Genomic DNA, 12,386 nt, shown 5'->3' on the forward strand with positions numbered 1-12,386 from the left:
TGAAATTAACTAAAATACTGTGAATAATTAATTTAGAAGTGCCCAAAACCTTTTAGACATAGTTTACATTAGTATCTAAAATGATAACAGATAGTAATCATATCTTAGCTAATTGCCTTTGAGGTATGAGGCATGGTAAATGATCTGATTTCAAATGAGTGAAAGTGCTGGTGATGATGTAGGTGGCCATATGTACCAAAACACCCTGTCAAAGCATTAATAATATATGAACTGCAAATGCTTTATTTTTTTCTTACAAAAAGAAAAATATATAAAACTCTTATATATTGTTTGGCTCATACAGTTCATAATTTTCATACCTTTGGAAAACATAGTCGATCCTCTTCCTAATGTTGCATTTGGAAAGAGACCTCATGAACAAAGGTAGGTATGGATTTTTATCAGATTCTTATGTATCCAAAGCAAAACCATAAAGTGCTAAGCGTTGGTGTGTGACAGAATCCCAGATGGTGATAGGTAATACTATACTGTACTTGTAAAGTGTCCTTTATTTTTCCACATAGAGAAATAACTGACTTAGGTCAGGCTATTGAAGCACCTTTGTGTAAACATGCACCTTTGAATATTTTAATGATTAAAATATGTATATGACTTAAAGTGATGTATGTGTTGTTCTCAGCTCTTTAAGTCCAGTGTACATTAAAAGAAAACAAACCAAGAGAGACTGCAGATGGCTGCTTTTGGCAAATATACAGTCATTTTTCATACTACCACCTGAAATACTCCAGGATCTAGTGATTCATTGCCTTTCAGCTCCTCTGTGTAGTCCTAATCTGTGTTTTTAAGTTGTCCCTGTAAAACCTTTAGTCCACCCATCTGACATACTTTTAAAAATATCCTCCTCTACTGGTTCAGGTTTAAAAATAGTGTGTAAAATGTGAAAAAAATACTACGATCTTTGTGCATCAAACAAGCACTGAAGGCCAACAGCATTTTTCTGAGATATTTCAGTAAAAATAGAATTGTACACTGAAATAGTGTACAGGTTGATTCAGCAGTTTTTGAGAAGATTCAAGATTGACAAAATGACAAAATATGTTCTCTTCTTGAGTGGGTCTTGATGTCCAGCTTGAGTGTAAAGCTCTCTTCAGGAAAGGTATTGAAATGATGATCAGTTTGCACTCTTCTTCCCTTTATGTTGTTTGCATCTCACTTAAGACCCTCTCCCAGCATCTGAATCTGTCTCAAGAGGCTTGCTTTGTGCAGGTTCCTGGTGTTTCCTGCAAATTTATTTTTGACCTAAAAGAACAAGGTTTACAATGTTTTATTTATTAGATATGATCACTTTGTAACATTTTAACCCATTAATCCAGGCTTGTCAGTAACAAAGTTTCTGTCATTTCTGTATACTCCATAATGCACACTTTAAACAACTCTGACGAACTCTGGAAATATCAGTGGAATTCCCCTTTAGGTTTAATAACTAAATAAGTCTAGGGTTTAGAGATCTAGTGAGCACTTTTCAATATTCATAATTGCTCACCTGTTGTGTGTCATGTGGCTTTTGACCAGATGTCCAGCAGCAAGGGCAGCCATGAGTGACAGTTCCCCAGCCAGTACTGTAGCACACACAACCCTGGCTAGCTGCCGAGCATTCTCACCTGGGTGTGTTTCACTGGCACCTTGCACACCTAACATCTGAGAGGATCACAGAGAAATACAAGTGTTGATTGAAGTTAATTGAAGTATAAAAGTTAAAGACTTAAAGCACGAAGACTAAAGTATAAATACCTGCAGACAAGCTTGCTGAGGTGCCAGGTTAGTGCCTCCTCCCACTGTGCCCAGTTCTATAGAGGGCATTGTGCAGCTGATATACAGATCCTCCCCCGTGGGACCTGACGCTTCCATCAAAGTGATGCAGTTAGAGCTGCCCACAGTCTGAGCGGGGTCCTACCGCATATTCAAAAATAGTTCAGGTCATTTTACTGACATATACCATGGTCATATAAAAATCTTATCATAAATGTTCAGATTTTTTTCCTATAACACTATTTAAAAATACCAGTTGGTACATTACATTTTTCAAAATAGGAAATTCACTAGTTGAATTAATCCAAATATTAACTGATGAATTGATATTCTTGTACAATAACATTCCTGTTGGAGATTTACTTGCAAACAACTGATAACAATGCGCACAAGTTATATTTAACATTGTTTTATAAACATATATGTATATCATCAACATTCACAAAAGTACATAAGTCTACAATAGTAAGACTAGCCTCTACAGGCATTTTCAGACAGCATTTTCATCAATGAAAATGAAAAAAAAAAAAAAGATCACCTGTCCACAGGCGATGTATACGGCAGCAACAATATTGGCAGCATGAGCATTGTAACCCCCAATACTTCCTGCCATGGCAGAGCCCACCAGATTCTTACTGATGTTAACATCCACCAGAGCTTCAGTGCTTGTCTTTAAAATCTGTAGAATACATTTACAAACGTTATAAACATAACCACAGAAAACCCTCTTTATACAATTTTAATAATCGTACAGCATAATAAGGGTATTAAAAAATACCTTTCGTACAGCATAATAAAGGTACAAATACTATACCTCTTTAACCACTTTGGCAGGAATGGTGGCTTCACACACAACAGACTTTCCCCTGCCTTCAATCCAGTTAATAGCAGCTGGTTTTTTGTCAGTGCAGTAGTTCCCACTGACAGCCAGGACCTGCAGCTCAGGGAATTCTTCCTTTAGCCTTGCCAGAGCATGCTCTGTGCCCTGAGGACATGATGACAAACATGTAACATCAAATCAATTTAGTAATTTAGCATCAGTAAATAGTTTACAGTGACAAATCAACACATGCAAAGATGTTACAAAGCCTAACCTTTGAGATCATGTTCATTCCCATAGCATCTCCAGTTTTGGACTGGAAGCGGATATACAGATTACGTGAAGCAAGGCCAATCAACAACTTCTCCAGACGCGCAAACCTGGGAAATTATATAAAAACTAAAATAAAAATGTTTTAGAAAGACATTCTAAATGACTGCAACACACTGTTAGACACACAAAAATGTAAAAGTAGTAAAAAAAAAAAGAAAAACCTGACAATAGTCCAGTGAGAATATTACTGACATGTGAGCTACAGTACAGCTCAAGCTAGCAAAGGTTGCACTCCTCTTGTTGGTGTTTTGCTGAATTAAGCCCACAACACCTCCAGAAGGCTCAACAGTGAAGTCTAGTTTCCGAGACCCACCCCCCTCGAAGCCAGCTCACCCTTTACCACACTTTACCATCAACAACCGTAAATCCACACTGGCCTCCCTGGTAACAAAAGCTGTACCTAGCCCCAATGGCACCGTTAATGCATGCTCAGTGCCACCAGTTCCATGTGATCTTTATATGCTACATCACCAACAATCCCAATAGCACCTCTACAGTGCATTTTCCCCAAATAATTTGTGCTCTCCTTATCCACAACCACTGACTCGACCTTTCAGGTGTTTCTGATAACTCCTTCACAGCTGCCCTTAGTTTCCAGCCCCTGATGCCAAACTGCACAAGCAGGGATGTGGCCGATTTGGCTACAAATACTCTAACACCTATCTCCACCAGTCTTACATGTGCCTGCCACCCGTGTTCCCTCACCTCAGCCGCCAAGTCTGCATACTTCAGCTTCTTCCTTTTGAATGCTTTATCAGGCCTAAAACTATCAGTTTACTTTCAGAGTAGAGCACCATGTCTGGCCTCAGTGTAGTTAACACAGTGCACTCTGGGACCTTTTGATGGCTAAACTCCATTTGCTGCTTGATTTCAACTAAAGGTGGAATATCCTGTGGCAACTCTAGCTCCTTTGCCTCATCTTTATCTGTATACACACCACTGAAATGCTCCTTTAATTCCCTCTTTCCAACTTTTAAATTTCCAGATTTCTCAATACCAAATAAAGCCTTCACAAAATTAAATGGATTCCTAAAGAATGCTGCCCTTGCATGTTCCTTCTTTTCCTCCTTTTCCTCAAGTTCTCTTATTAACACTGCCAACCTACCTTTAAGCTCTTTCTGTAGTTCTTTGTTGCCCTCTCTTTCCTCTTCCCCTACTCGCCTCCACCACTTTCTAAGAGCGCTTAGCTCCTGAATTTTAAAATAATCTAATTCTACTTGCCGTCTTGACCTTACTCTGTCTTGTACCCTTTCCTTTTTCTGCAACATACCATTCCATATTCGTAAATACCTATACATAAACATAAATTCAATTTCTTCTCTGTTGATCCCTTCAAACCAGTCAATATACCTTTCAAATCATCATTTATACACTTCCACCCTACCTTATCTACTGCAGCTGACCATTTTACCTTTATTCTCTGCCCAATTCTATTCTCAAAAATAATGGAATTAATTCTTTATTACTTGAAAGAAAAAGACAACAATGTGCAGTAAACATTAATAAAGAAAAGAAAGTCAGTATTATATTTGACGACCATTTTTTTTCTTAAATATTAGTCCTAGGTACATTTTATACAGTTTTATAAAGAAATTAGATGGTAGTTTTACTGAGTGTCTTGGAGAATCTGCCACAGATTCTTTTAAGAAGTTGGAATGTCACACTACATTTTTCATACAAAAACTCAGGAGCCTTCATTATGTTTTTTTTTTTAATTGAACGTAACTTATTTTAATAAGCTGCTTTATTTACAGACATAAAATTATTATTTTTTGTTACATTATTATTATTATTGGTAAAGTAAATCTAATATATTTTTGTACTTACTCAGCAATGCAGAATTCATAAAATAAATACCTATAACAGAATTTGTACTAAAAAAATAGGGTAGAACTTTGCACAGTAATATATATATATATATATATATATATATATATATATATATATTTTTTAAAGTACATATTCTAGAATAATTATGTTATGTATGTGTTCTGTGTGAAAATCTGACACGCCAGGAAACAGGTTATCAATTATGGTATACATCCAGGTTAATTTGGACACTTTAAGGACCTGTTGTCAGGTCAGCTATAGATAAATACTTAGTTTTATTTTTTTGTTTGTTTTTTTTCCCCTACAGATTTAAGTCTTAATAACAAGACTAGTTTTTACATACCTGCTGGTGTGGTCAAAGGCCTCTTTGATGCACTTAAAGCCCTCAGGGCTCTCCAGCCAGGCCTTGACCTCTGCAGCCTGGCAAGCAGAAGGCAGTCGAATCACAGGCCCACGGGTCATTCCATCAGCCAAAACCCTGCTGCTGGCTCCACCACCCAGCTTTCAAAGAACCATCCAGAGCAAAAGCAGTTAGCGTGTTATACAGGTCTGTGTATAGCTGAGTTTATTGCATTTTAGGACTGCAGTTACAGGCAATTAATATACATATCTTTGTAATGTATGAGAACCTATTAACTAGAATCTATAATGAAACTTACTGCTATGGCTCTGCAGCCACGGTTGGTGCTGGCCACTAGACAACCTTCAGTTGTTGCCATGGGAACCTGGAACTGCTTTCCATCCAACAGCAGAGGCCCTGCTACACCCACGGGAACCGGCATGAAACCAATGATGTTCTCACAGCATGTTCCTATCACCTAAAAAACAGCAGCCAAATATAAACACAAGAGTCAACTAAAATGGCTTCCAACACTGAAAAAAGTAGAACCTGGAAAATGCTTGACTAAAAAATTTAAATGAAATTTAAGGTAAAAATACAAGCCAAATAAAGTAAAACAAATTAATGATGATCCATGTGAAAATGTACAAGTTTAAATAGATTATCACATTAACCACACACTGAAAATGCTTGGGGATTTTTACTCAGCCTTACCTGAGAGTAGTCATAGTCTTTGTAAGGAAGACAGGTAAGTGCAGACGACTTTGGGAGTTTGGCACACAGCATCTTTCTGCGGATCATCACTCCTCTCTCTGGACTCTCCATCATGGCTTCCAGCTTGTATCCAGGAATGTGCTTCGCATTTACCAAAGTAATAACTTCGGCATCACTGAGGTATTGAGCCCCCATCTGTGGAGTCACAGTGAACCATTTCACAAACAATATAATATTTTACATCATAAATTAATTGCAAAATATATTGTTTGATAACTGTATCACAGGTTGTGTCTTAGCTATCCAGATATCACAGAATCAGATATTTTTACGAATTGCAAGAGATATTTGCAACATACAATATTTTCGCCACATTGTGCAACTAGTTCTTACACAACCCTTTTAAATCAGGGAAATCAACTCTCTTAGATGGATGGTGTCAGAAGAGGTTCCTAATCCTTTCTCACGTCATACACTAATTGGTTAAGTGTAAGTGAATAAGTTAAGTGGGCAAGCTCATTAGAGATTATAGGGGTCATAATCAAGGTAAAAGTAACAACCGCTTCACTAACAGTTAGCTGTCTCTCCTAGTAACTAGTGTCAAAAAAGCCACGAAAAAAACCTGTCATAATGTTGACTACTGTTGATGGTAAAACCTGTTAGGAATATCATGAGGTTTAATTCTGTGCTGACCTCAGGACTCCTAAAGATGGTCAGACACTCATCCACTGGCCGAGGCTCTGAGGGAATGTTAAGTTGAGGCTCTTCCACAGCGGCACTGTCCAAGCTTTCCTCTTCTCCCACTACAAATGTGCTTTTAGGAGCAGCTTCTGTCATGCTAGGAAGGGGCTTAATCACTAAATCTATCAAAAGAGGAGCAAAACATTAAAAATGGTTATAAAGTAGCTTTTTACTGTTGTAGAATGTGCAAATAAACTAAACTGAATTTGTACTCCTTGCTCTAATGTACAAACACAATTTCCAGAAAGTAGGCATATTTTGGAATTTTCATCCATCCATCCATTATCTGTAACCGCTTATCCAATTTAGGGTCGCGGGTGGTCCAGAGCCTACCTGGAATCATCGGGCGCAAGGCGGGAATACACCCTGGAGGGGACGCCAGTCCTTCACAGGGCAACACAGATACACACACATTCACACCTACGGACACTTTTGAGTCGCCAATCCACCTGCAACGTGTGTTTTTTGGACTGTGGGAGGAAACCGGAGCACCCGGAGGAAACCCACGCGGAGAACACACCAACTCCTCACAGACAGTCACCCGGAGCGGGAATCGAACCCACAACCTCCAGGCCCCTGGAGCTGTGTGACTGCGACACTACCTGCTGCGCCACCGTGCCACCCATTTTGGGAATTTGAATTTAAAAAATAATCTATTATTTGTTATATCTCTTGAAGCTTTGTTTATCTGACACAAGCACAAAGAAAAGAATTCTAATGTTCTCACTCAAAAATTTGATTTTATTATGTAAATATAAACACATAAAAGTTGATGCCTGCAACACACTCCAAAAATGTTTGGACAGAGGCTTGTTTACCGCTGTGATACATCACCTTGTCTTTAATTGCACTTTTTTAATCACTTGGTAAACTGAGGATACTCATTTTTTAAAAAACTGCAAGTCGATTTTTGTGCATTCTGGCCTGATACAGAACTTAAGCTTTTCAACAGGGGTTATTGCCTGATTTTCCTCTTGATATGGACTGCCAGAAACCAGTCAAGGACAGGCACGTTATGTCTACAAAACCGTGTTGTTATAGCATGTACAGATTGAGGTATTCTTTAGCACTTTGCTGCTGAAATAACCATGGACTTCCCAGGGTCAAATATCATCCCCGAAACCATGAGAGGTGGTTTTTGCACCCATCACTAATAACAGTCTGGACAGAAAGCACTATGCTACTTTTTAATAAAAACAAGCTAACAAATGGACCTGTGTCCCAACTATTCTGGAAACAGTAAATCTGTTTTCACTTTAGATTGACTGAGACATTTTACAAAGGTTTTGTAAAGCATTTCTAACTCGAAAGCAGTCCCTAAATGAATGTGTTTTTGTCAGAGAATGGATTAAAATTCCAACCTACCTACAATACAACTATATGCTTTCTGAACTATATAAACAATGAGATCAATACAAATGAACTAAAACATGATCTGCCCATACCTCTTTCTTCTTTGGTGATGAGAGGAGGAAGATTGAGCAGCTTCTTTGCTTTATTAGGGTGGAGGGCATATTCTTTCCTGCAGCACTGGTCAGGAGACCACCTCTGTGTCAGCATGGAACTGGGGTTGGGGACTTTAAGAGACAATGTGGACTCTCTTTCCACCTGCTCAAAGAAGATGTACTTCACAGCAAGGAAGAGGGCAAGACCCAAAGTGATGACCTGCTCAATGTCCATGCTGATCATCCTATAGATACAATGATGCCATATTACCAACAATGCACTGCAAGAGATTCACAAATTGACATCACAGCAAAAACAAGATGATTTAACCCTTCTGAGTTAATGGGGTGTATGTGCAGTTATCACTGTTTCATTACTATTCAATTACATGATTAATTACATAGTTGCATAACGATTTCTTTACATTTGAACAACAATGACAAAAAATGCTCTTCACAATTTTTAAAACCATTAAATTTTTTTTTCAGTGAGCTACAAATGAGGAATAAGTTACAGCCAACTTTTCTTATAATTTTTGATAATGGGCATTTAAATGTGGCCTTGCGTATGCTCACCTGGACAAATAGAAATGCCATAGTGGTATATCCGGCTCAATCCTTTTTGGGGTGTGGGCACTTAAACTTATTCCAACTTGGGGCACATCAAGGGTTCCATTAGGAGAGGCAGGGTCGGCAATCCATCGGCTGTGAGCGTGGACCATCACTAAGCCAAGAGACTGCAAAGAATGAGAGGAAGAGACCAATGAAATGTACCCATACCATGTTCTCAAGTAAAAGACAGTTAGAAGATGATAGTAATGTTATTATTTTGGATGTGTTTAATACCATAATCATCTTGACTCTTTGAGTAACTGGGTTGGGTTTGTTGTCTTCCTCTTCCTCCAGGACACGAGCAAAGTGGCTCAGTTGCCATATAGGATGTCCTTCTCTGCTTTCCCTGGACAGCTGCGTAAGATGAGTGAGATGGAGAAAAAGTTCAGATAAAAGAATGCCCTTTTAAATCCTTGCAACCTAAATTGAATCTCTAGTTCTCAGGCAATGTTTCACTTACTTCAAGCACCAGTGAGACACAAGCTGGGAAGAAAGTCATGAAGACAAAGTAATTGGCCAGGACTGACATGCACCCAAAGCAGCACATAATCTCAAGCTGGCGAACACCTGTGATTCATGAGAAATGAAAAAATAATTACAATTTTTTCCTATTGCAAGTAAAGTGTAATGTTGTTGTAATTAAACTGTGGCTATACTTCTGGCTGCAGAATGGTAGAGAAGAATTAATACCTGACAGAGTACCAACACCAATCACTAGACACTCCACCAGGGCATCCAGGGTGAAGGTAGGACCAAGTACAGCCATTCCCTTGGCAATGTTTTCTCTCACCTCATCCTGAGTCAAGATAATGATTTAAACACCATAATCAAAATCGGTTGTTCAATTTTATAGTAAGTTACTGTTATATTACAGGAAAATAAGCATTCATATAATAAAACAAATAGAGGGCCAAGTACCTGTGAATTTGAACTTAGTGCAAATTTGGCCAGAGCACATGCTTTAGAGAGATCAATCAAAAGCAGGAAAAAAGGCAGCGCCTCACTGTAAAGAGCAGGAAATGTATTTAAAAGCAAAACATGAAAAAATAATGACAAAAAAGCTTTAAAACACAACATAATAAAAAAATACATTTTTCTTACTTTAGGCCTGTGAGCTCCTTATCCAAGAAATGAATCACGACCGTGCTGAAGACAAAACTTGAGAAGATTGTGAAAAGTCCAGCAATTCCTTAAAAATAAATAAGTAAATAAATGAATAAATAATCACAAAGTCACCCTTTTGTTTTCTTTTGTTATGTCCATTTTGGAGTCGTGCCCTTCCCATAAACATGTTAGATCATACCCAATATATATTTTGAGCCAAGCTGCCGAAGATTTTGGAACTGGAAATAAATGTAGACAATGGCTATGCATCTTGTGATGGTCAGAATAATGATGTCACTGCTGAGGACTTGCTGTGAATAACAATAGAAAGGAAAATGTAATTATTCACAAATTATTTAACTAGTAGTCTGTGTAATTTTGCTGTGTAATATACAGTGCCATGAGCACACCTCCTCAAATTTGGGACAGTCAAAGTTCCAGCCACAGATCTGGTTGTTGCCGGTAAACATGTTCATGGACATCATGCAGATGGTGAGTGTCACTGTGGCAACAATCACCTCCCAGGGATGAGAGGCGACAAAGAGACCATGGATACGAAAAAGTCTGGTCAGCATTCTGATCTCTCTAGTCTATCACTACAGCTGAGCTAGAGGGTACAAGAAAAAGAAGAAAAGGAGAAGTAAGGAAAAAATCTTGTCAGGCAGAAGAGGCACGATCAAATTCTCTAAATACATGAACCTGAGCCTTGCACATTGCCACTTTAAGATATTATGTAAGACACTTAGGACAACGGAGAAGAAAACATTCTACTTTAATAAGCTCAGGTTTTGGATATTTTAATTATAATAATTACTTGAAATATTTTACATATCAGTTACCACAGACTTTACAGTATGCAAAGAAAAAATGAAGTAGATTTTTCTTAGTCATGCATTTTTCACCTGCTTTTTAAATATCAGGTCGATTTCCCCCTTAAATATTTTTCTGATCCAAGAAGTCAGTATACGGACACTAATCAGATAATTAACCATTTGGAAAAAAATTCTAAATCTTAATTCAAGATTAAAAAAAGAAATTTTTAGTCACAGTAGCAAACTCATTTTGTGAAATAAAGTGTAATATTAATATAGGGGGGACGAGAAAGCGGCGGGATGGGGGATTGCTGGAATGACGTAGGATGTGAAGGAGTTCACGTTACATTGCATTCTGAGTAGGTTATGTGATTTAAATTTCATAGCAATGCAAATATGTCAATAAAAAAGAATCACTCAATAATTATTATTCATGTTTTACTCAGTTCATGTATATTTGTATAAAGCGAACGTGCGGCAGAAATGATTCACCCGCGGACATCAGCAGCAGCTCGAGCTGAGTCATCCGGACCCTTCATACTCTATACTCCAGCTCTTCATTGTGAACGGTTTATATTCAACAGCCAAAAAACGCCTCTTTTCCGAATTTTTCGTTCAAACTGAAGTGGTGCAGCCATTATATTCCGGCGCCACAATGCACAATTTACGATGGAAATAAATATTTGAAAATATTTAAATATTGAAATATTATTGAAAACAGTTAAATGAGAAAATATTTGTATAGTTTTTTTTTTACATTAATTAATTTTGGAAGAATCGAGGAGAAAAATGAAAATCCAAAAACAGGTCCCATCCCCAGCAAAATTACCTCGAGCATCATCATATATTATTGATATCAATCCGCCAAACAGTATTTGCAATTGATATATGTTCTGCTGTATGTGAATTAAAAGGGCAGAAGATCTGCTCGAGCTTAAGTGCTTACCAGAGTGAGGACAGGTTCAAGAATTAGAGGCTGGACGCTCCGTGAACTAAACAAATTGTCAGTACTGCTCCACCGAGATTTCCTCAGAGGTCCAAAAAGAAAAGCACCTACAGGCTAAAATCAGGGGTCATATTTAGTGTGTGTTGTTCTAAAAGAAAGAGAAAACCACTAATGCCGGTGTTAATCCATCGCCTGTGGGACGAGAGAGCTCTCCGCCGGCATCCTCCTGTCATTCGAATGGAACGATGGCATGGCACTGCGTCATCATCCAGCCGAGCCAATCAGAGCCGAAGAACACATATGTGGACGCATAAACCCCGCCCATCTCCAAGGAGACGGGGTAGGGGGCGTGCTCAGACAGGAACGCGTGATCTCCTCATGCGGCGAATGTATTGGTCCACAATGATTCACTTTTAAAAATTCAATACATCGTGTTTAACAAACAAAATATAATAATAATATTAATAGGTAATTTAAATATTTACACTTACCGCTTCCTAATGGCATATCATTAATAGCATTCTACTTAATTTATCTAATATGTACAAAGGTCTTAATTTCTAATGTCCTAACTCTTCTGCTCCTAATGCATCTTCTTATATCCGTGACAGAATTATTTGAAAAAACAATAATTAAAATTATGAATTTGTACAATTTTACTCAGTATGTCTGTTTTAGCTTTTTTATTCACATATTATTTCTTTATAAATATGATCTATAACTGAACACTGATGGAAATCACTATAAGTGTGTGAGCAATTTCAGCCTCGCCGTATTTTTTGTACAGGTTTTAGCTTTACTATGCTGTCCTCTTTATCTGAAGTAAAACACAGCAAATCTATTAATAACCTGATAATGAAGTTTTTTTTTCGGACAAGAACGACACTGAGTGGAATCGACTTTTCATACCAGAATGCAA

At 37.8% G+C, this 12,386-nt stretch overlaps 1 protein-coding gene across 1 annotated transcript; it reads right to left on the reverse strand.

Moving 5' to 3' along the window:
• Positions 1-294: 294 nt before the first annotated feature.
• Positions 295-11,659, reverse strand: LOC136676672 (3-hydroxy-3-methylglutaryl-coenzyme A reductase-like). The gene is made up of 20 exons (XM_066653828.1): positions 11,468-11,659; positions 10,120-10,316; positions 9,909-10,020; positions 9,707-9,794; positions 9,524-9,608; positions 9,296-9,401; positions 9,066-9,172; positions 8,840-8,959; positions 8,570-8,730; positions 7,994-8,238; positions 6,501-6,670; positions 5,808-6,002; positions 5,413-5,571; positions 5,097-5,254; positions 2,865-2,970; positions 2,585-2,755; positions 2,309-2,449; positions 1,753-1,911; positions 1,505-1,659; positions 295-1,260 (listed from the first exon to the last, which is right to left on the reverse strand). Exons 2-20 carry the CDS (start codon positions 10,282-10,284, stop codon positions 1,206-1,208), a joined length of 2,658 nt encoding a protein of 885 aa, XP_066509925.1. The 5' UTR covers positions 10,285-10,316; positions 11,468-11,659; the 3' UTR covers positions 295-1,205.
• Between the last annotated feature and the right edge of the window lie 727 nt (positions 11,660-12,386).

This window comes from Hoplias malabaricus, chromosome X2 (assembly GCF_029633855.1).
Source record: "Hoplias malabaricus isolate fHopMal1 chromosome X2, fHopMal1.hap1, whole genome shotgun sequence".
Classification (NCBI taxonomy): Eukaryota; Metazoa; Chordata; class Actinopteri; order Characiformes; family Erythrinidae; genus Hoplias; species Hoplias malabaricus.

What these genes read in the sequence shown, in the direction of transcription:
- LOC136676672 (XM_066653828.1), bottom strand. Translation starts at nt 10,284, where the DNA reads ATGCTGACCAGACTTTTTCGTATCCATGGTCTCTTTGTCGCCTCTCAT. An exon ending in GTGTCTCACTGGTGCTTGAA is followed by an intron (nt 8,960 to 9,065) that starts GTAAGTGAAACA and finishes CATCTTACGCAG; the next exon opens with CTGTCCAGGGAAAGCAGAGA. An exon ending in AAGACTATGACTACTCTCAG is followed by an intron (nt 5,572 to 5,807) that starts GTAAGGCTGAGT and finishes GCTGTTTTTTAG; the next exon opens with GTGATAGGAACATGCTGTGA.